This window comes from Mizuhopecten yessoensis, unplaced genomic scaffold (assembly GCF_002113885.1).
Source record: "Mizuhopecten yessoensis strain PY_sf001 unplaced genomic scaffold, ASM211388v2 scaffold716003, whole genome shotgun sequence".
NCBI classification, from domain to species: domain Eukaryota; kingdom Metazoa; phylum Mollusca; class Bivalvia; order Pectinida; family Pectinidae; genus Mizuhopecten; species Mizuhopecten yessoensis.
Window position 1 is genome coordinate 43,840 of NW_018479899.1, and position 25,422 is coordinate 69,261.

The window sequence follows — 25,422 nt, forward strand, 5'->3', positions numbered from 1 at the left end:
ATATGCAGTATTGCATTGTTCCACTGCCACTTACAAGATACTGATGAAATTTAACAGCAAAAATAAGCAAGGAAATGCAATTATATCATGAATTGATATTTTATGGAATGTATGTAATATATCTTTACATTGATATCCATCACGACAGCTCAAGCGTAAGTCCTAGGAATCCAGAGCTGCCCTATAGCGGTCTTCTTCATCAACAACTGTCCACAAGCTCTCCTATCACTACTTAGCCTTATATACATTCAACCTTACATATATTTGTGCTTTTTTATGTTTTCTATATATAAATGCATATTTATGAGTGTTTAAATACTTCAGACAGCTGATCATGATTAACAAGTAACATGGACAAGTCACAACATTTTAATTTGATTCAGGTTGAACTGATACAGAGTACATTTCAATTTAGCCCTTTCACCCCTACGTAACTTGAGTAGACTCTACCATACATCGATATGGATGAGTCAATTATGGTCTACAGTGGTGAAAGGGTTAACTCTGCAGAGATTCTGCTGTAGTGGTCAACTGAGATACAAAGTCTACTAACAGTATTTAAAATATATTTAACACATATTGCACATCATCTTCTTGGCTAGAATAGACACTTACTATCCATAAAACCTATACACACACATTTTAAACACTTAATAAGGTCGAAATGTGTGTGTTGTTTTTTTACAATAATTATGAATATTTTTGTGTGTTTTTTTATAATAATCATAAACAATGTACAACAAATGTATTGTTTTGTAAACAGATGTTGTGATATCTGCATTTAATTGATTCACTACTAGTATAGAGACAAATTAATACCTCAATCCCAGTGTACATGTACATTTGATTATAAAATCACTGTCACTTGTCTAACCTAAATCATCATTCCTCATTTTTAGGGCTTATCGAGATGCATATATTTCATATTTTACAATAGTATCTACATTTATGGCCAACTTAATTTTAAAAAATTGATAAGAGATGCTACAATGGGACACAAACCGTATTGAAATGGCAATTGATGCAGTAACATGTAGTAACAAGGTTTTACTTTAAAATTGAAAAACGATGTGGTTCCCATGTAGCTGTCACTGTTGTTCCTGCAGATACAAACAAGCAGCTCATTTGTTGTTCTCTTACCAGCCACCATTGTTGTCTATCAAAGTGTTGAACTCTCACAAGCAACACTTGTTGTCTATCGGAGAGTTGACTTCTCACCAGCAACAGTTGTTGTCCATCAGATTGTTGTCTTCTCACCAGCAACAATTGTTGTCTATATGGGAGTTAACTTCTCACCAACAACAGTTGTTGTCTATCAGAGAGTTGACTTCTCACCAACAACAATTGTTGTCTATCAGGGAGTTAACTTCTCACCAACAACAGTTGTTGTCTATCAGAGAGTTGACTTCTCACCAACAACAGTTGTTGTCTATATCAGAGTTGACTTCTCACCAACAACAATTGTTGTCTATCAGAGAGTTAACTTCTCACCAACAACAATTGTTGTCTATCAGAGAGTTGACTTCTCACCAACAACAGTTGTTGTCTATCAGAGAGTTGACTTCTCACCAACAACAGTTGTTGTCTATATGAGAGTTGACTTCTCACCACCAACACTTGTTGTTTATATGGGAGTTAACTTCTCACCAACAACAATTGTTGTCTATCAGAGAGTTGACTTCTCACCAACAACAGTTGTTGTCTATCAGAGAGTTAACTTCTCACCAACAACAATTGTTGTCTATATGAGAGTTAACTTCTCACCAGCAACAATTGTTGTTTATATGAGAGTTAACTTCTCACCAACAACAATTGTTGTTTATATGAGAGTTAACTTCTCACCAACAACAATTGTTGTCTATATGAGAGTTAACTTCTCACCAGCAACAATTGTTGTTTATATGAGAGTTAACTTCTCACCAACAACAATTGTTGTTTATATGAGAGTTAACTTCTCACCAACAACAATTGTTGTCTATATGAGAGTTAACTTCTCACCAGCAACAATTGTTGTTTATATGAGAGTTAACTTCTCACCAACAACAATTGTTGTTTATATGAGAGTTAACTTCTCACCAACAACAATTGTTGTCTATATGAGAGTTAACTTCTCACCAACAACAATTGTTGTCTATCAGAAAGTTGACTTCTCACCAACAACAATTGTTGTCTATCAGAGAGTTGACTTCTCACCAACAACAGTTGTTGTCTATCAGAGAGTTGACTTCTCACCAACAACAATTGTTGTCTATATGAGAGTTAACTTCTCACCAGCAACACTTGTTGTATATATGAGTGTTAACTTCTCATCAACAACAATTGTTGTTTATATGAGAGTTAACTTCTCACCAACAACAATTGTTGTCTATATGAGAGTTAACTTCTCACCAGCAACAGTTGTTGTTTATATGAGAGTTAACTTCTCACCAACAACAATTGTTGTGTATCAGAGTATTGAACTCCCAGCAACAACTGTTGTCTATCAGAGTATTGAACTCCCAGCAACAACTGTTGTCTATCAGAGTATTGTCTTCTCACCAGCAAAATTGTTGTTTATCAGAGTGTGGTGAATTTTCACCAGCAACAATTGTTGTATACCCAAAGTCAATTTGCTGCACTGGCACAAAATCACTTGTTGTCTATCATTGTTGTTTACCCAGAGTCAGTTTGCTGTACTGGCACAAAATCACTTGTTGTCTATCAGAGTCTGCAGTTTATGAACCAGATCTCTGGCTATCTTCAGCACTTGCTTGGCTTTGTGTCTCTCTGCCATTTCTGAAAATTAAATAAAAAGAAATTAAATTGTTATTATTTCTGAAAGTGAAAGAAACATCACTGGTACCAATGATTAAATGTATAAATTAGAGAGTCACATGTACATACAGGTATGAGCAGGTAAATGTACCTACTGTGAAACAAGATATTTTCCCCAGATTTTATTTCAGCTCTTGTTCATCTTCACTGAGAGTTTAGATTTAATTAAAACCAAAAAGTGATTAGCTAAACAGTTCAAATACAACCTTAAAATGATGCATATGCAAATTTAACTTTAACCAAAGTTGTTTTTAAATGACCAGAGAGCAAACAGAGCCTAAATGAATATTGCAGGTTATATCATCAAAGACATGGATATAAGGGAGATAAGCTTCCATTGATGTAATGTGTACCTAACAGAGCACATTGACAAACACAAGTGACACCAGTATACCTACCATTAAAGAATTTGATTATGTCAGTGAAGTCCATGTTGTTATCGAGAATGATGTCGCGGTAGAACTCGACCAGGGCCAGAGCTATAAACAGCATGAAGTGCGGGGAGCTGATGTACTTGGCAACCCAGATTGTCTCCCACACCGCAAACACGTCATCGTACAGCAACTCTGTGGCGAAACAACGAGTGTTACATTATACAAGCCTAGTGCCGTTATCATCATACAACGAGTGTTAAATTATACAAGCCTAGTAATGTTAACATCATACAACGAGTGTTACATTATAAAAGCCTAGTACTGTTAACATCACACAACGAGTGTTACATTAATCAAGCCTAGTACTGTTAACATCATACATCGAGTGTTACATTATACAACCCTAGTACTGTTAACATCATGCAACGAGTGTTACATTAATCAAGCCTAGTACTGTTAACATCACACAACGAGTGTTACATTAATCAAGCCTAGTACTGTTAACATCATTCAACGAGTTTTACATTATCCAAGCCTAGTCCTGTTAACATCATACAACGAGTGTTACATTATACAAGCCTAGTACTGTTAACATCATTCAACCTTCTAACTTGTGTAGTTCTGATAAATGAGTCTTGATCAGTTCATCCTCTTACAGAAGGCACAGGTTTGTCCTTTATCCTTACACAGATTAGACCAGTAAGTAATTTTTCAGGGAATACAAGAGTAGGAACCTTGAAATCCAATAAAATCAGTAAAATACAGAAGCAGAAATATTTGCGGTACCGGTAATCTTACCTCTCTTGAAATCCAGTAAAAACCATCGATAACAAAAGTAGAAGTGTGTGTAGTCACCATGGTGGTGCATGTGCTCAAATAATTCTGAATCAAGTATCTGAAATGGAAAGTTTTAGAATAAACCCAGTATTTTCTCCAGAACACAATATCATATTAATTCCCACACTAAGTTTTGAAATTCTGCCCAATGCAACACTACCAAAGCCCCAACTGGTGAAATGACTTCGAAATTACAAATTTTACAGAGGATGTTACATAACAGATTTACCTTGCTGCCTCAAATGCAAGCTCCGTGTGCTTCAGTAAATATGTCTGGTTATACTACAACTGGGGGATGATTATCAGTACATTATTGACAGTACTGTACATATCCCATTTATGCCATAGAATTACAGGCTGGTCATAATATTAACATCACTGTAGTTTACACCTGTCCTTCCTCACTGTTGTTTACACCTGTCCTACCTCACTGTAGTTTACACCTGTCCTACCTCACTGTGGTTTACTCCTGTCCTACCTCACTGTTGTTTACACCTGTCCTACCTCACTGTGGTTTACACCTGTCCTACCTCACTGTAGTTTACACCTGTCCTACCTCACTGTAGTTTATACCTGTCCTACCTCACTGTACTTTACACCTGTCCTACCTCACTGTGGTTTACACATGTCCTTCCTCACTGTGGTTTACACCTGTCCTACCTCACTGTAGTTTACACCTGTCCTACCTCACTGTGGTTTACACCTGTCCTACCTCAGTGTGGTTAAGATCAGATTTATATCACCGTTCTTCATAATACACTGTATACTAGGAATTTTTCGCTGTGATTTATTTTTCGCCTTTAATTCCCGCCATCATGAGGGCGGATTTATCATTACAGTGAACATTAGCCAATAACATTACATACATAGGTACTAATCGTGAAGGGCAAATTAACACCGGGTAAATAGGAATTATTCTGGCGGAATTTTTGGGGAAATATAGTATTCATACTATAACAAGTGCAGTTATATTTAATGTATTCCGCCTTCGCAGTCATTTTTAATTTCAATATAATCTCAAAGATTTGTTTAAGAGTAAATAGTGACTCATTCTACAACACACTTCTGTTAAAAAAAGAAACAACAAACGGATGTTACAGAATAAAATGAAATTTAGTTCAAACTTTACACAATCCTGAAAGAATGAAACAGTTTTGTCAGGACTTCTAAACAATGTAAGAATTAAGCGACATCATCTGACCCTGCAAGGAGAGAGGATACTTGCTGCTTCAGAGATTGAGAATATTTATAAATCATACAGACCTGTATGAGAGAACGCATGTTGGCAAAGTGGGTGTCCATGGCACCGCCATGAGGGAAGTTGGACGACATCCGCTTCATCAGCTCACAGAAACAACTGTATGTCATTGCCTCTGTCGACAGATAAGCCATAATTGCAGGTAAATACAGGTAAATCAAGTCAAATTCTAGTCAATATAGGTTAACACAGGTAGGAACAGATAACATGTAATGTCGAATAAATACAAGTCAACACTGATAATTCCAGGTAAAAAAGTCAATCAAGTAAATGCATGTAACTTTCTATCAATGAAGGTAGAAACAGGTAATTAAAAGGTATGGCTGGACATTGACTTGTTCATATGAAATGATGTGACTGAAATAAAATATGATTGACTGATGGTTGATTAGTAAACACAAGTAATTTCAGGTTAATTCACCAATACAGGTATATGTATGAATTAAATGATGTATTAATTCAAACAAGCTGTCCTCACTACTTACCGTCATCAAAGACGACGAGGAGGGGAGCCACCAGGTCACACATTCCCTGTACATATCCCACGTCTAGATGTTCCCATACATACCTATAGATAATGTTACCATACATAATGAGATCAGGTCAAGCAATGATAAAACAGATATGTTTGACTGTTCTAATTAATTACTCTTGTTGGCTTGGATTGAAGAACACTTAACGTGGGAGAACACTGGAGTACCTTGAGAAAACCCATTTGGTCAGGCAGGCAACCAAATATCTTTTCATGTCAAATCGGGGAAACCATTTTGGTTAAAGGCGATTTACCTATCAACTGTACGTGCTTTATCCCTGTTTGCAATGGACACTGAGTTTTACATGTCAATTTATGCTGAAGTGAGTTAAGAAATAAGTACACATGACAATCTTGAGTTAAATACATACATGTACCTGATGTTCCTGAGTTAATACATACATGTGTATGATGTTGAGGAGTTAATACATACGTGCATGTGATGTTCCTGAGTTAATACATACGTGTGTATGATGTTGAGGAGTTAATACCTACATGTGTATGATGTTGAGGAGTTAATTCATACATGTGTATGATGTTCCTGAGTTAATATATACGTGTGTATGATGTTGAGGAGTTAATTCATACATGTGTATGATGTTCCTGAGTTAATACATCCGTGTGTATGATGTTGAGGAGTTAATACCTACATGTGTATGATGTTGAGGAGTTAATACAGACGTGCATGTGATGTTCCTGAGTTAATACATACATGCGTATGATGTTGAGGAGTTAATACATACATGTGTATGGTGTTGAGGAGTTAATACATACGTGTGTATGATGTGGAGGAGTTAATACATACATGGGTATGATGTTGAGGAGTTAATACATACATGTGTATGATGTTGAGGAGTTAATACATACATGTGTATGATGTTCATGAGTTAATACATACGTGCACATGACATTCCTGAGTTTCTCCAGGTTGGCCTGGTTAAAGTACCAGTAGTTACGATCACACCTCTGCACATCCTTATCAATTCTGTGGAGATTCAGTGCCACGTTGTCTAACAATTCCGCCTGAAATCAGACATTCTGGGTATAAACTTTACATTCACACCTTTACCATTTCTAATTAATGTTTATGTGTCACAGCATGATTCTTCAATAGGTATTCAATGTGTTTAACCCTTTCACCACTGTAGACCATAATGAACTCATCCAGATCAATGTTTGGTAGCGTCTACTAAAGTTACCTAGGGATGAACGGGTTAATACTATTTTACAGGGATTAGTATTTGTTTAATTTAGCATGAGGTGCGAAATAGTCCAATCTCATACATCCAGCACACACTTATTGGATTGAATCACTGTCCAGCAAGTGTTTTAGGAGCTAGATTGGACCACTACTCTGCCAAAATTTCGGAGACAAATTGTCCCATTATCAAGCCAGTGTTTTTTCTTTAAACAAATTGTCACAATAACCCTGTCTTCTGACAAAATCAATTGTTTTGCTGGAAATAAAAGTGACAGAATCACTGAGAATTCACTGTAGCTGGTCCTGTTAAGCCTTCTGTCTTTTGGTACACAATAGCTATAGGGAGATGTTCTAAGCGAAGAGAATTAATACTATTTTTTTCTGAGACAAGAACATCTTTATCCTAGAATCTAGAAAATCCCTTCCCAGAGGTATAAACACACTTTTTTAAGAGCAAACAACTTTCTTATCCTAAAGATAAGAATATATTTTTCTACAGAAAAGAACACCCATGCCTAGAACAAAAATACACTTTCCAAGAGAAAACAGAATCTTCTCCAAAAGATGATACTTACTGAATATATCCCCCCATTGGAAGCAGGAGAAGCTGGTGATATTAGGCTCTCATGAGATGTAGACAGGCGTTTCAAGTTATCTAAATAAAAATATTTGGATTATTAAATAAGTAAATAAAATATAAACTTAAGGCTGCCTTGTTCTGTTATCTCACTCAGCTCATCAATTATAGATAATGACAAATTCATTTCACTCATCTTATCAATTATAGATAATAACATATTCAATTCACTCAGCTTATCAATTATAGATAATAACAAATTCAATTCATTCAGCTCATCAATTATAGATAATAACAAATTCAATTCACTCAGCTCATCAATTATAGATAATAACAAATTCAATTCACTCAGCTCATCAATTATAGATAATAACACATTCAATTCACTCAGCTCATCAATTATAGATAATAACACATTCAATTCACTCAGCTCATCAATTATAGATAATAACACATTCAATTCACTCAGCTTATCAATTATATATAATAACACATTTAATTCACTCAGCTTATCAATTATAGATAATAACACATTCAATTCACTCAGCTCATCAATTATAGATAATAACACATTCAATTCACTCAGCTCATCAATTATATATAATAACACATTTAATTCACTCAGCTTATCAATTATAGATAATAACACATTCAATTCACTCAGCTCATCAATTATATATAATAACACATTTAATTCACTCAGCTCATCAATTATAGATAATAACACATTCAATTCACACAGCTCATCAATTATATATAATAACACATTTAATTCACTCAGCTTATCAATTATAGATAATAACACATTCAATTCACTCAGCTCATCAATTATAGATAATAACACATTCAATTCACTCAGCTCATCAATTATATATAATAACACATTTAATTCACTCAGCTTATCAATTATAGATAATAACACATTCAATTCACTCAGCTCATCAATTATATATAATAACACATTTAATTCACTCAGCTCATCAATTATAGATAATAACACATTCAATTCACACAGCTCATCAATTATATATAATAACACATTTAATTCACTCAGCTTATCAATTATAGATAATAACACATTCAATTCACTCAGCTCATCAATTATAGATAATAACACATTCAATTCACTCAGCTCATCAATTATATATAATAACACATTTAATTCACTCAGCTTATCAATTATAGATAATAACACATTCAATTCACTCAGCTCATCAATTATAGATAATAACACATTCAATTCACTCAGCTCATCAATTATATATAATAACACATTTAATTCACTCAGCTTATCAATTATAGATAATAACACATTCAATTCACTCAGCTCATCAATTATAGATAATAACACATTCAATTCACTCAGCTTATCAATTATATATAATAACACATTTAATTCACTCAGCTTATCAATTATAGATAATAACACATTTAATTCACTCAGCTTATCAATTATATATAATAACACATTTAATTCACTCAGCTCATCAATTATAGATAATAACACATTCAATTCACTCAGCTCATCAATTATAGATAATAACACATTCAATTCACTCAGCTTATCAATTATATATAATAACACATTTAATTCACTCAGCTTATCAATTATAGATAATAACACATTCAATTCACTCAGCTCATCAATTATAGATAATAACACATTCAATTCACTCAGCTTATCAATTATATATAATAACACATTTAATTCACTCAGCTTATCAATTATAGATAATAACACATTCAATTCACTCAGCTCATCAATTATAGATAATAACACATTCAATTCACTCAGCTTATCAATTATATATAATAACACATTTAATTCACTCAGCTTATCAATTATAGATAATAACACATTCAATTCACTCAGCTCATCAATTATAGATAATAACACATTCAATTCACTCAGCTCATCAATTATATATAATAACACATTTAATTCACTCAGCTTATCAATTATAGATAATAACACATTCAATTCACTCAGCTCATCAATTATAGATAATAACACATTCAATTCACTCAGCTCATCAATTATATATAATAACACATTTAATTCACTCAGCTTATCAATTATAGATAATAACACATTCAATTCACTCAGCTCATCAATTATAGATAATAACACATTCAATTCACTCAGCTCATCAATTATATATAATAACACATTTAATTCACTCAGCTTATCAATTATAGATAATAACACATTCAATTCACTCAGCTCATCAATTATAGATAATAACACATTCAATTCACTCAGCTCATCAATTATATATAATAACACATTTAATTCACTCAGCTTATCAATTATAGATAATAACACATTCAATTCACTCAGCTCATCAATTATAGATAATAACACATTCAATTCACTCAGCTCATCAATTATATATAATAACACATTTAATTCACTCAGCTTATCAATTATAGATAATAACACATTCAATTCACTCAGCTCATCAATTATATATAATAACACATTTAATTCACTCAGCTCATCAATTATAGATAATAACACATTCAATTCACTCAGCTCATCAATTATAGATAATAACACATTCAATTCACTCAGCTTATCAATTATATATAATAACACATTTAATTCACTCAGCTTATCAATTATAGATAATAACACATTCAATTCACTCAGCTCATCAATTATAGATAATAACACATTCAATTCACTCAGCTTATCAATTATATATAATAACACATTTAATTCACTCAGCTTATCAATTATAGATAATAACACATTTAATTCACTCAGCTTATCAATTATATATAATAACACATTTAATTCACTCAGCTCATCAATTATAGATAATAACACATTCAATTCACTCAGCTTATCAATTATATATAATAACACATTTAATTCACTCAGCTTATCAATTATAGATAATAACACATTTAATTCACTCAGCTTATCAATTATATATAATAACACATTTAATTCACTCAGCTCATCAATTATAGATAATAACACATTTAATTCACTCAGCTTATCAATTATATATAATAACACATTTAATTCACTCAGCTTATCAATTATAGATAATAACACATTTAATTCACTCAGCTCATCAATTATAGATAATAACACATTTAATTCACTCAGCTCATCAATTATAGATAATAACACATTTAATTCACTCAGCTCATCAATTATAGATAATAACACATTTAATTCACTCAGCTCATCAATTATAGATAATAACACATTTAATTCACTCAGCTCATCAATTATAGATAATAACAAATTCAATTCACTCAGCTCATCAATTATAGATAATAACAAATTTAATTCACTCAGCTCATCAATTATAGATAATAACACATTTAATTCACTCAGCTCATCAATTATAGATAATAACACATTTAATTCACTCAGCTCATCAATTATAGATAATAACACATTTAATTCACTCAGCTCATCAATTATAGATAATAACACATTTAATTCACTCAGCTCATCAATTATAGATAATAACACATTTAATTCACTCAGCTCATCAATTATAGATAATAACACATTTAATTCACTCAGCTCATCAATTATAGATAATAACACATTTAATTCACTCAGCTCATCAATTATAGATAATAACACATTTAATTCACTCAGCTCATCAATTATAGATAATAACACATTTAATTCACTCAGCTCATCAATTATAGATAATAACACATTTAATTCACTCAGCTCATCAATTATAGATACCCCGGTAATAACAAATTTAACTCAATCTCATATTTACATGCACATTCTTTACAAATAACAATATACTACATGCAAATCTTATATTAATGAACTAGGTTTTATTTGTGTAACATCCCATCAACATCTAAGGTCCTTAAAAGCTTGTGATAGCGTGGATCTGATGCCGACTTTATTGTGCTATTTCACTGAAATACCATACCGAAGGCATCCAGCACAGCATTCCGCTCGGTCACATTATACTGACAACGAGTAAACCAGTTGATTAATGAAGGAAGTAAAGAAATATTATCAAAGATACAGAAAAAACATAGTTATGATACACTCTCATGAAATATTTAACAATTTGTCATGTAAACAGGCAGGTGTTTTTAGCAATCCGTAGTTCCCCATGTCCAGGCAAACTTTGGTATGAAAAATGTAACAAGACATCACAAGTTAAACAAATCCCCTCGCGTTCACACATTGCGTGACATATGTATGTCCCCTCGCGTTCACACATTGCGTGACATATGTATGTCCCCTCGCGTTTACACATTGCATGACATATGTATGTCCCCTCGCGTTCACACATTGTGTGACATATGTATGTCCCCTCGCATTCACACATTGCCTGACATATGTATGTCCCCTCGCGTTCACACATTGTGTGACATATGTATGAGGAAATTATCTGCTCTAGCGACTGCATTCTTTGATGTAGTAACAGTGATCTTGACTTTCAACGTAGAAACCCGAAAAGCAAACTTGTTCAAGGCATTGCCATACTAAATACTTGTAGGAAGTTTCATGAAATTCCATGGAGAAATGAAGTCGCCAGAGCGATGACGAAGAGTGTAACCTACGTACATACGTGGGGCTGAATCCTTTATCCCCTCCAACTTTTGTTGCGAGGGAATAAAAAGGGCCATAACTCCACCAGGGGGCAAGACACTTGGTTTCAGTAAGCTTCTCACATGCAAAACTTGGCAATAACATGTGCAGGTGACACAGTATTTGAGATATGCCCCAGACAAAGTGAGGCACAGACTGACAAACAGATTAAAAAGACTGTCTGATAATTGTAGTATTAACCTTTAGTCCCCTCTGGTAGTACCTGTGAGTGACCCCTGGGGGTAATACCTTCAGTCCCCTCTGGTAGTCCCTGTGAGTGACCCCTGGGTGTCATACATACAGTCCCCTCTGGTAGTACCTCTGAGTGACCCCTGGGGGGCATACATATAGTCCCCTCTGGTAGGACCTGTGAGTGACCCCTGGAGGTCATACATATAGTCCCCGCTGGTAGTACCTGGGAGTGACCCCTGGGGGTAATACCTTCAGTCCCCTCTGGTAGTACCTGAGAGTGACCCCTGGGGGTCAGACATATAGTCCCCTCTGGTAGGACCTGTGAGTGACCCCTGGGCGTCATACATATAGTCCCCTTTGGTAGTCCCTGTGAGTGACCCCTGGGAGTCATACATATAGTCCCCGCTGGTAGTACCTGGGAGTGTCCCCTGGGGGTCATACATCTAGTCCCCTCTGGTAGTTCCTGTGAGTGACCCCTGGGGGTCATACATATAGTCTTCTCTGGTAGTACCTGTGAGTGACCCCTGGGGGTCATACATATAGTCCCCTCTGGTAGTACTTGTGAGTGACCTGTTGGGGTCATACAAACCACAACAAACCATAATTACCAGTACTTTACACTGTTATATAACCTCCACTACATGTATGTCTTTTGTATCAAATCATCTGCCAGTATTTCGGCCGTTACTATCTTACCCATATTTTCGGCATCAAAAGCTTTTCCGGTGTTTTCCACTGTTAGGGAATGCCTTTGACTAGAGAGACCATCTCTGTCATCATCTTCATCATCATCGTTGTCTTCATCATCATCATCATCCTCTTCCTCATCATCAGACTCTGCCCCACCGTCCTCTTCATCAGCCTCTGCACTATCCATGGAGCAGGACATCTTGGTAACGATGATGTGGCGTTCCATGCTGCCCTCACGGTCGGCTCGAGAGATGTCCGTTCCCTCCGAGTCACCAGCCGAGTCTAACTTTGATCTCTCCTGAGAACTCTGTCGTGCTATAGAGTCTCCGAGCCCATCATCTGGACTATCAGAAAATGATGTACACACATAGTCTCTTTTCTCCAACAATATTTCTGTTTGTGTCATCTTTTCGATGACCTCTGCCTGTTGTAGGTGGAGCTCCATACTCTGTTTCCTGTCTGGGGTTGGTGTACACGTTGTCCCTGTGGCCGAGCTTTCCTCGGGTACAGTCTCTGGATGTGAGAAATCATCCCACTCATCAAAACTTTGCTGAGATTCAAACACGTCGTTACTTAGACTCGAGTCTTTACGTACCAGTGGAATCTGTCCGTCTGAACTATGAGACGACAATTTGGCCAGATTAGCTGCCATGATCTCTTTATCACGTTGTTTAACGATTGCCTCAATTGCTAACCATTCAGACATTGTCCTTTCGTACATTGTACGCATCACCTCGTCCACCTTTTCCCGCTCCTCTGGTGTGCTGCTAAAGGAATAATGTCCCAACAGGTAAGGCCACACCTATAAAATAAACACCACACAAGTCATACAGCTTAACTGATACGTCCTATAGTGTAACTGTTTGGTTACAAAGTACCATATATCCTGTAAAAGTGGAAACTTTGGCATGTTGAAATGTAGCTTTGTGACTCTTTTAACTGATTGCAATGTGGACATTTTCATATTGACAATGGTTCTGAAATCTATATAAATATTCTATAATCAATATAATCCACTTATTCACATTTTGATATTTCTGCAAACATTTCCACTTTGGCATTATATGTTATAATTATAATAATAATTTGAGGTTCTTTTATACCTCTTTATCACAACCTAGTTTGTAGGTCATCTCAAAGCGGTTCACAAATTATCATCTGTGGTTATAGGGTCTTTGCAACCAGCCAATATCTTTCCCAACTCCCTCGGGAGCGTACAGCCGGTGCTGCCATTTCGGCGCTCACAGCTAGCATTCAACAATTCTTGCACTGCTCAACCACATACTCATTTACAGCTGAGTAGACTGGAACAAGTGGAGCAAAGTATCTTGCTCAAGGATACAACACAGTGCAGTGACGTAACTCCAACCCGCAACTCTCCGGTCACGAGCCAGGCGTCCTACCACTAGACTACCGTCCTACATGTGTTGGAAAACAGATGACAGATTCAATGCTCAACAAGCAGATATTGCGACACAAAGATGCGAAAATTCCCTGTTCTACCTGTCATCATCATGAAAATTTCATAATTCTTTTTGAAGATGACATACACTTGATCAATCTTGAAAATTATTGACTGAGAGTTGAAACGGTGTAAAGTTTAAAAGGGTAATAACAAACACAAACCAATTGTTATCTGAGAAAAAATTGGCAATAAGCATGTTCTGAGTAAACTTATTTCACTGTAGTAACTTACCTCTTTCCTTATTTCGTGTGCCACCCCTCCATTGTACACCAGTCTGTAAACCTCCTCGGGGTCGGACACCTAGAGATCAGTAAGAATTCAAATTTAGTGAGTAATAGAATCTTCCCCTACCTTGAGGGTGTGATAGAGAAATCTCCAACCCGAGGGTTGATGTTTTTTGGTTGTCTAACCCCAGGCTCTGCGTTAGACAACCAAAAAAATCACCCGAGGGTTAGAGATTTCTCTGTTACACATTCAAGGTAGGGGATGATTATTTTTCTCCCATCCTATTATTTCAGTCACAGCTCCGACGACAGTAGTCTGTCATATTTGTAAACAAAAACACATGTGGGGTATGCATATCGTCATTCACTTTTGATGACGTCACAATTACCGATGACACATTTTAATGACGTCACAATTGAACATGTGCTAATCGGCACAAGGCTATCTCCCTCTAGGTGTAGACAAGCTGATCTTTCCCAGCTAAAACGGGAGACACACCTGTGAAGGTGGGAGAAGAGATTATCAACTGGAGGTCAGGGTTTTTACAACAGAGATTTATATCTAAACAGTGAAAATTCAAGCTGGACTCAAATTACCTTGAGGGATACCCAAAGGATTTCCCCAGGGTCTAGTCTGTTTGCATTGTACTTTAATGGTCTTGATGACACTATCAACTTTGCAGGGTATAATTTTATTGATGACACCAAAACTCCTCTCAGTTCTATTACCCAGACTCTCTCAGCATGCCCCTCCCACACCAGTGAACCCCCTCGTTGTACATGTATTTTGTCAGTAAGTCCCCAGAATTACTCCTTACCATGTTGTCTTTGTTAATGAACTTCCACTGCTCCTCGGTCAGTCCCGCTGACAAGTCATACTCAGAATCTGTGCCCACTAGTGTACCCAGGACGAGGCCGGACAGGTGTGTTCTCACTGTCTTTAGGTGACGACAGTGGGCTAGCCCTGTCAATATATTAGTATATCTGGTATTGGACTACAAATATACATAGTTATTAAATTAACAAATACAAGGAGAAACATTCAGAGACACAGAAGTACAGGTAGACAGATACAGAGACTGTTACAGGTAAATACAGATAAACAATGTACAAAACTCTAAGAGATGTACAGACACACAGTAGGAAATACAGACATACAGAGAAATATACAGAGATATATATATAGAGACCAATACAAGGAAACACACTCTCTGACATCTACAGACACACAAGTATGAAATACAGACATACAGAGAAATATACAGAGATACAGAAGTACAGACAGATAGATACAGAGACTGATAAAAGGAAATACAAATAAATAGAAATGATGTATAGAGACACTCAGAGATGTATAGAGACACTCAGAGATGTATAGAGATACTCAGAGATGTAAAGAGACACTCAAAAATGTACAGATGTATAGAGACACTCAGAGATGTATAGAGACACTCAGAAATGTACAGAGGTATAGAGACACTCAGAGATGTACAGAGACACTCAGAGATGTATAGAGACACTCAGAGATGTATAGAGACACTCAGAGATGTAGAGATGTATAGAGACACTCAGAGATGTATAGAGACACTCAGAGATGTATAGAGACACTCAGAGATGTATAGATGTATAGAGACACTCAGAGATGTACAGATGTATACAGATACTCAGAGATGTAAAGAGACACTCAGAGATGTATAGAGACACTCAGAGATGTACAGATGTATAGAGACACTCAGAGATGTATAGAGACACTCAGAGATGTATAGAGATACTCAGAGATGTACAGATGTACAGAGACACTCAGAGATGTATAGAGACACTCAGAGATGTACAGATGTATAGAGACACTCAGAGATGAATAGATATATAGAGACATTCAGAGATGAATAGATGTAGACACTCAGAGATGAATAGATGTAGAGACACTCAGAGATGTATAGAGACACTTAGAGATGTATAGAGATACTCAGAGATGTATAGAGACACTCAGAGATGTATAGAGACACTCAGAGATGTATAGAGACACTCAGAGATGTGTAGAGACACTCAGAGATGTATAGAGACACACAGAGATGTACAGATGTATAGAGACACTCAGAGATGTATAGAGACACTCAGAGATGTATAGAGACACTCAGAGATGTATAGAGACTCTCAGAAATGTACAGATGTATAGAGATACTCAGAGATGTATAGAGACACTCAGAGATGTGCAGAGACACTCAGAGATGTACAGAGACACTAAGAGATGTATACAGACACTCAGAAATGTACAGATGTATAGAGACACTCAGAGATGTATAGAGACACTCAGAAATGTACAGATGTATACAGATACTCAGAGATGTATAGAGACACTCAGAGATGTATAGAGACACTCAAGAGATTTATAGATGTATAGAGACACTCAGAGGTGAATAGATGTATAGAGACATTCAGAGATGAATAGATGTATAGAGACATTCAGAGATGAATAGATGTAGACACTCAGAGATGAATAGATGTAGCGACACTCAGAGATGTATAGAGACACTCAGAGATGTATAGACACTTAGAGATGTATAGAGATACTCAGAGATGTATAGAATAGTCAGAGATGTATAGAGACACTCAGAGACGTATAGAGACACTCAGAGATGTACAGATGTATAGAGACACTCAGAGATGAATAGATATATAGAGACATTCAGAGATGAATAGATGTAGACACTCAGAGATGAATAGATGTAGAGACACTCAGAGATGTATAGAGACACTTAGAGATGTATAGAGATACTCAGAGATGTATAGAGACACTCAGAGATGTGCAGAGACACTCAGAGATGTACAGAGACACTAAGAGATGTATACAGACACTCAGAAATGTACAGATGTATAGAGACACTCAGAGATGTATAGAGACACTCAGAAATGTACAGATGCATAGAGATACTCAGAGATGTATAGAGACACTCAGAGATGTATAGAGACACTCAAGAGATTTATAGATGTATAGAGACACTCAGAGGTGAATAGATGTATAGAGACATTCAGAGATGAATAGATGTATAGAGACATTCAGAGATGAATAGATGTAGACACTCAGAGATGAATAGATGTAGCGACACTCAGAGATGTATAGAGACACTCAGAGATGTATAGACACTTAGAGATGTATAGAGATACTCAGAGATGTATAGAATAGTCAGAGATGTATAGAGACACTCAGAGACGTATAGAGACACTCAGAGATGTACAGATGTATAGAGACACTCAGAGATGTATAGAGACACTCAGAAATGTACAGATGTATAGAGATACTCAGAGATGTATAGAGACACTCAGAGATGTATAGAGACACTCAGAGATTTATAGATGTATAGAGACATTCAGAGATGTATAGAGACACTCAGAGATGTATAGATGTATAGAGACATTCAGAGATGAATAGATGTAGACACTCAGAGATGTATAGAGACACTCAGAGATGTATAGAGACACACAGAGATGTATAGAGACACACAGAGATGTATAGAGACACTCAGAGATGTACAGACACACAGTATGAAATAAAGACACACAGAGACACACTGTAATCGAGACATGAAGAGAAATACTTACACCCATAAAAAGCTCTGGAGATAATTTGTTTCTTCATAGTATCACAAAGTTGTTTTAATGTAGTTCTGAAATATCAAAATATATAAAAGTTGAAGAGATTATATTTTTCCTCTTTTATCTAATGAAGTTTTCAAATAGAAAAAAAAGGACTATTTCATCTTCATTCAATAATTTTAATTTTTTACATTTTACATAGCATGGCCCTGTTTGGAGAGATAAAGGCATATTTTACCCGAACCTGTGGTTGGGAGTTTAGAGAGATACATGTGTTTTACCCGAGCCTGTGGTTAGAAGTTTAGACGGAAAAAGGAGTGTTTTACCCGAACCTGTGGTTGGAACCCTGTTTAGAAAGATCAAAGGCGTGTTTTACCCAGACCTGTGGTGGGAACCCTGTTTAGAGAGATAAAGGCACGTTTTACCCAGACCTAGCCTGTGGTTAGAACCCTGTTTAGAGAGATAAAGGCGTGTTTTACCCAGACCTGTGGTTGGAACCCTGTTTGGAGAGACAGGAGTTGTTCTGCTCCTCCTGATCTTTGGCGTAATCTTGTACTGACGACTGAGCCAGAGGGCTTGGTAGGCGCGGAATACGGTTGGCCCAGGAAAAGTTCTCTCCCTTTATCTTTGCTTTAGGATCCATCATTTCTGGAGCTACAACAGTAGAAGGTTTTGCTCAAGTAAAAACAACATGAATATTGAAACAAAAATTGAATAATACATGATAAAGTTGACACTGTTACACAATTATGTTTTTGATAAATAAGAGAAATGACATCAACAGGAGAAATTATTAAAACTGTAAAACTCAAATACTGTATAGAGTTTTAAAAAACCTATATAGGCTGATGCAGTGCAAAATTATTCAGTACAAAATTAAAAGAAGAGGCCAAAGGGCCTTAGCGGTCACCTGAGTAATGTCATAGGTACTGGTAGCTCAATTTTATTGTTAAGATGTGATGTGGAAATAGCATGTAAACTAAGTGAAATACAATACTTGTCATGTCATCAAAGGATAAGAATTTTAAAATATTGGTAAATATTCTGTTTGGGGTCCCGCCCTAGCCCATGGGGATGGGGCAGTAATCCCAATTTTACAATGTAATACCCTCATCTACTAAAGATGAATCTGACCAAGTTTGAATAATTATCTGCTGAAAATGGAGAAAATATACCCAATAGTGTTATTTTACTATATAAACTATAGTAAACTTTATCCCCTCCCCAAGGGAGAACGGAAGGCTCAGGGGTCCTGAAATTTACAATTTAAACAAAGCCCCTGATGATCTTCCATCCATGTACAGAAATTGACTGTAGTACCTCTGAGTCTCGAGAAGAAGATTTTTGAAATATTGGTTAATTTTCCCGTTGGGGCCGCACCCTGGCCCCTGGGGTTTAGGTAGGAATCCCAATTTTACAATTTGAAACCATCTTCCTCCAAGGATATTTCTCACCAAGATTGAATAATTTCCTACAGAAAATTGTCAAAATATACCACAAAGTGATATTTCCCTATATAAACTATAGTAAACTTTTACACCATCCCCAAAGGAGAACGGATGGCTCAGGGGTCCTGAATTTACACTTTAAACAAAGCCCCTGCTGATCTTTCAATCCATGCACAGAAATTGACTGTAGTACCTCTGAGTCTGAAGAAGAAGATTTTTGAAATATTGGTTCAATTTCTGGTTGGGGCCCCACCCTGGTCCCTGGGGTTTGGGTAGGAATCCCAATTTTACAATTTGAAGCCATCTTCCTCCAAGGATAATTCTCACCAAGATTGAATAATTTCCTACAGAAAATTGTCAAAATATACCCCAAAGTGTTATTTCCCAATAAAAAATATAGTAAACTTGACCCCCCACCCCCCCACCCCCCTCCCCAAGGGAGAACGGATAGCCCGGGGGTACTGAAATTTACAATTTACATAAAGCCCTTGATGATGTTTCCATCCGTGCAGAGAAAATGACTGTAGTACCTCTGTGTCTAGAGAAGAAGATTTTTGAAATATTGGTTAATTTTCCCTTTGGGGCCCCAGCCCCACCTGGCCCCTGGGGTTTGGGTAGGAATCCCAATTTTACACTTTTGTAGCCTCATCTACCAAGGATGATTCTGACCAAGTTTGAAAAAAAATGATTTCCTGGTTCTTGAGAAGAAGTTGAAAATGTAAAAAGTTTACGCATGACGACGGGCGAAATGCGATCAGAATAGGTCACTTGAGGTGACCTAAAAAATTGGCAGGTCTACATGTAGGTATGACTTACGAATACTGGAAGGTCTGAATGTGGTGATGATGCGGAAGACGTAATCAGTGGCTTCGTCTTCCTCTGTACTGGAGCTGCTTGTGCTGCCCTCCTGTGGAATGTTAGAGAGACGACTACCTTTCCGTTTCAATTTTGGGAATACTTTTCCTGGAAGGAACAAAGAACACAGTTACAGACTAGATACATGAGTATCATTCTGTCAGTATTGCTGTAGATGTAGTCTTGTAGGTATATATACACACAATGACTGTTAATACAACTGTATCTTACAAAATACATATTAAATATAGAGGGTTGTATATATCAAACCCCAGCAAAACCTTCTCCAGCAGGCAATTTCCTTTCTCTCCTTTTCCCCTTAGTAAAATGCTTTTCAACAGGATGAGAGTTTGTTCAGCATACAATTGTATCAGAGATTGTCGAAATTCCACTGATGTACAAAGAAAATTCAGAATAGCCATGATTTAATCACCAATGAGTTCATTTCACACCGATCTTAATAATTGAAAGTTTTTTCACAGTTCTCATGTCAAATACTGGAGTATGGTTGGTAAATTCTGTACATAGCAATTTAACTGTGATAGAGTTATAAGAGTTACGTATCAATGGACTGTGATGTCGGCTGAGTGTTTAGCATGCATTGGAATTATTATGCTGGATTAAATGCACACTTCTTACACATTTTCTTCACTGTTTGATATCACAATACACATCCCTAGTATCAATGTCTTAGTCAGGAGATGACAAAATGTGATTTTTGATACCAAAGCATTTGTGTGGTGCAGAATGTAAGGCTTTGACCTTTAATCAGAGAACCTTAAAATCAATCCCATGCTAGGATGTTTGGCAAGGAAGCAATGTATGAAGTCTGAGTGTTACCAGCCAATGAGAACTGAAGCTATTGAGTGGAAAACTATTCAAAGCAGCAGTGAACTCAACCTTTGACCTTCGGACCTGAAAAGTAATCCTAAACAAACTCTTTTTTGTTAAGTATACAGTGTATAATGTTTCAGTGTTCCACAGAAACTGGTTTCCTTTTAAGAGTACTAGTGACCATGACTTTTGACCTTCAGACCTGAAAAGTAATCCTAAACAAACACTTTTTTTGTTAAGCATACAGTGTATAATGTTTCAGTGTTCCACAGAAACTGGTTTCCTTTTAAGAGTACTAGTGACCTTGACTTTTGACCTCTGACCTGAAATACAACCATATAGACATAGTACCTTGCTGATAAATCAGATTATTTAGTTATTTGAGCTTGAACAACCATCAGAAAGAGCAACTGCATGGAAACCCACATTTTTGAATTATGTAACATAGTATGAGTGACTTTGACCTTGAACCTTTGGACCTTGAAAGCAATCCCAAACAAGCAAATTCGTGGAATTTAAATCCCCCGCTTGCAGGACATATTGTAGGTTAACATTATTGAGGTTATAAAAAGCTTTAAACAAGTGAGTATCCTGCTGTTAAGACATAATGTATAGCTTGAAACACTTGAAAAAAAAAAAAGCCCTATACCTCATTGATTATCCGTAAATATGCATAAATCACATGGGTTGGTAAACTTAGCATGAGTCGGATGTGCATATGGAATTTGGTTGAAACATCTGATCAATATCTACAGCATTTATCACACGAAACCCAAAGAGTGCCCGAGATTGGTGGAAAGACAGAGGAACACAAATGTTGTTATAAAGTTTGAAGGAATTTGGCTAATATTTGCTAGAGTTATAAAGTGGAAACTGCAAAGAATGATGTTTTTCGTTGGTCAAGGGGCCATTACTCTTTAAATGGAGTCCGATTAAAGTGGTTGTCAAACCTGGATGAGCCCTTAATGCATTGAACTCTGTAACTAAGTTTGAAGACAATCGGATAATATTTGCGAGAGTTAATGAACAGAAACAGCAGATAATGACGTTTTTGTTTTCAAGGGGCCATAAGTCCGCCAAATGGGGTCCGCTGAAAGTGGTCATCGAACTTGGCCAATTCCTCAAGGCATTTAACCTTGTGATCAAGTTGGAGGAAAATAAGTTAAACATTTGTTGTAGTTATTGCACAAAAACGAAGTGCGGCAGATAATGACAATTTTCATTATCCGCCAAATGGGGTCCACTGAAAGTGGTCATCGAACATGCCGAGCCCTTAAGGCATTTAACCCGGTGACCAAGTTTGAAGAAAATCGGTTAACAGTTGTTGTAGTTATTGCACAGAAACGAAACGCAGCAGATAATGACGTTATTTGTTATTCAAGGTGCCATAACTCCGCTAAATAAAGTCTGCTGAAAGTAGTCATCGAACATAGCCGAGCCATTAAGGCGTTTAACCCTGTGACCAAGTTTGAAGAAAATCTGTTAACATTTGTTGTAGTTATTGCACGGAAACGAAATGCAGCAGATAGACTTTTCCATTATTCAAGGGGCCATAACTCCGCCAAATGGGGTCCACTGAAAGTGGTCATCGAACTTGGCCGAGCCCTTAAGGCATTTAACCCTGTGATCAAGTTTGAAAAAAAATCAGTTAACATTTGTTGTAGTGATTGCATGGAAAAGAAGCGTGACAGACAGACAGACAGACAGACAGACAAGCCCAAAAGAATATCCCCCGTTTCGGTGAAAGCGGGGTATAATAAGAACTTTCTGTAAGGAACACTGCAGTAGATGAGTAGCCCACAGGGGTTCGGTTATTGTGCGGAAATCAGTGTTCTATTTATAATAAACGTAACCTTGATCTTTGACCTTCGCACCTGGAAAGAAATTGATTTTGAACGATGGGAGGGGGACAAACACTGTATCTAATTTTTTGGATAATCATCTGGTCATGAAAAAAAAATGTGCAAATATTGGTTTGCAGTTTGCAAGATGAGTTTTCATTTCATATTCCAATCACTATTGACAACATTCACATCATTGCTGAATTAATTAAAAGAAACTGATCAAACTTCATCTTGACTATCAACAGCCTTAACTCAAAAATACTTCTGATAGCCAAAACTCAAAAAAATCTACTGACAGCCGAAGCTCAAAATCAAATAGCAACAGCCTATGATTATATGGTTATGTTTTCAAATAAAATCATATCATTTTCTTTTTTAATATATAATTTGCAAACATTTTTAATAACAACTTAAAAAAATATATATATTTATATATGTGTGAGAAGTGAGTATAAGCTAACAGGATGATAAAATGGTCATTGTGACAATGAATGTCATCTCATCAAGTGTTGTTGTGATAATGAATACTGATAGTGTAGCTGTGAACATGAATACTGTACGTTATGAAGTCAGCATGAATATTCCATGAGTACGATTGGGGTGGAAGTGATTATGGCGTAGTGATGAAGTGGTGGGAGGACCAGGAGGAGGAGGAGGAGGAGGAGGAGGAGGAGGAGGAGGACGGGGAGTGATAGCTCAAGTCTCCTGATTTCTCTGGATTGCTGTATACAGTAGTGTATGTCTGGACACTGTAAGACACTTGCTGTTACTGTCTGAATTTGAGTAAGGAATTTTGTTGTTATGTTTAAAATTGTCCTTACAACCTTTTACCATTTCATCAGTGACTAAAGACATATTGATATGAATACAATGTATTACAATAGAGGGCAATGAGCCTAAATAGCTCACAAACTTTTATCATATACTTATATATTTCAAATAAACTAGTCAAAATCACCAGCTAAAAACAAGCCAAAACTGATATAAATATGCAATTTATATAATCATCTAATTCTATATGAAACATCTTTAGAAAGCAAATTTATTGTTGTACAGGACCTGCGAAGTAGGCTTCTAAAGGAATTTTAAAATAGACAACCACTTGATACATTAAACATTGAAACCTTTTGTCCCCTGGATGTTTCACACCGTCTTATGAAAATGTATCTCTACTACTCCCATGGGACATTTCCCTCTTTCCTCGTGGGGTGGAAGCACTCATATTTATGCAGTTTTGAATCCACTTGGTCAAGAATGGTTACACACTAACTAAATTTTCAAAATAACAAACATATAGAATAACAATAAAACACTAGCAGCTACAAATATCTAGAACTAATACACAATGTAAAGTACTACATCTTTTGTACAGAAAAGCTGATATCTAAAGGGCAATATACTGTCCAAAGTCTCATTATTTGGACAGACAGAACCACTTGTACTTGATATCAACTGGTACATTACAACATCACAGATATACAGTTCTAATCTACCGCTGCCAGCTAGTGTTATAACATCACTGACAATATACAGAGGGGCCAACCACCACGCAAAAATACATCACAGATATACAGTTCAAATCTACCGCTGTCAGCTAGTGTTATAACATCACTGACACTATACAGAGGGGCCAACCCCCACGCAAAAATACATCACAGATAAACAGTTCTAATCTATCGCTGTCAGCTAGTGTTATAACATCACTGACACTTTACAGAGGGGCCAACCACCACGCAAAAATACATCACAGATAAACAGTTCTAATCTATCGCTGTCAGCTAGTGTTATAACATCACTGACACTATACAGAGGGGCCAACCACCACGCAAAAATACATCACAGATATACAGATCTAATCCACCGCTGTCAGCTAGTGTTATAAACATCACTGACACTTTACAGAGGGGCCAACCACCACGCAAAAATACATCACAGATAAACAGTTCTAATCTATCGCTGTCAGCTAGTGTTATAACATCACTGACACTATACAGAGGGGCCAACCACCACGCAAAAATACATCACAGATATACAGATCTAATCCACCGCTGTCAGCTAGTGTTATAAACATCACTGACACTTTACAGAG

The 25,422-nt window shown here is 36.4% G+C and overlaps 1 protein-coding gene across 1 annotated transcript in view; it reads right to left on the reverse strand.

Moving 5' to 3' along the window:
* Nucleotides 1-2,308: 2,308 nt before the first annotated feature.
* The window catches only part of LOC110441507 (small G protein signaling modulator 1-like), a gene marked incomplete at its 5' end in the record, with an annotated part of 54,200 nt that continues 31,086 nt past the window's right edge, over nucleotides 2,309-25,422 (reverse strand). Inside the window, 13 exons of the mRNA XM_021484676.1 lie at nucleotides 2,309-2,775; nucleotides 3,213-3,380; nucleotides 3,987-4,083; nucleotides 5,289-5,398; nucleotides 5,769-5,851; nucleotides 6,714-6,838; nucleotides 7,592-7,671; nucleotides 13,076-13,871; nucleotides 14,766-14,834; nucleotides 15,577-15,722; nucleotides 18,359-18,423; nucleotides 18,832-19,006; nucleotides 20,617-20,763. Of these exons, the coding sequence (XP_021340351.1) occupies nucleotides 2,687-2,775; nucleotides 3,213-3,380; nucleotides 3,987-4,083; nucleotides 5,289-5,398; nucleotides 5,769-5,851; nucleotides 6,714-6,838; nucleotides 7,592-7,671; nucleotides 13,076-13,871; nucleotides 14,766-14,834; nucleotides 15,577-15,722; nucleotides 18,359-18,423; nucleotides 18,832-19,006; nucleotides 20,617-20,763 (2,150 nt within the window). The remainder of the gene's footprint in view (nucleotides 2,776-3,212; nucleotides 3,381-3,986; nucleotides 4,084-5,288; nucleotides 5,399-5,768; nucleotides 5,852-6,713; nucleotides 6,839-7,591; nucleotides 7,672-13,075; nucleotides 13,872-14,765; nucleotides 14,835-15,576; nucleotides 15,723-18,358; nucleotides 18,424-18,831; nucleotides 19,007-20,616; nucleotides 20,764-25,422) is intronic.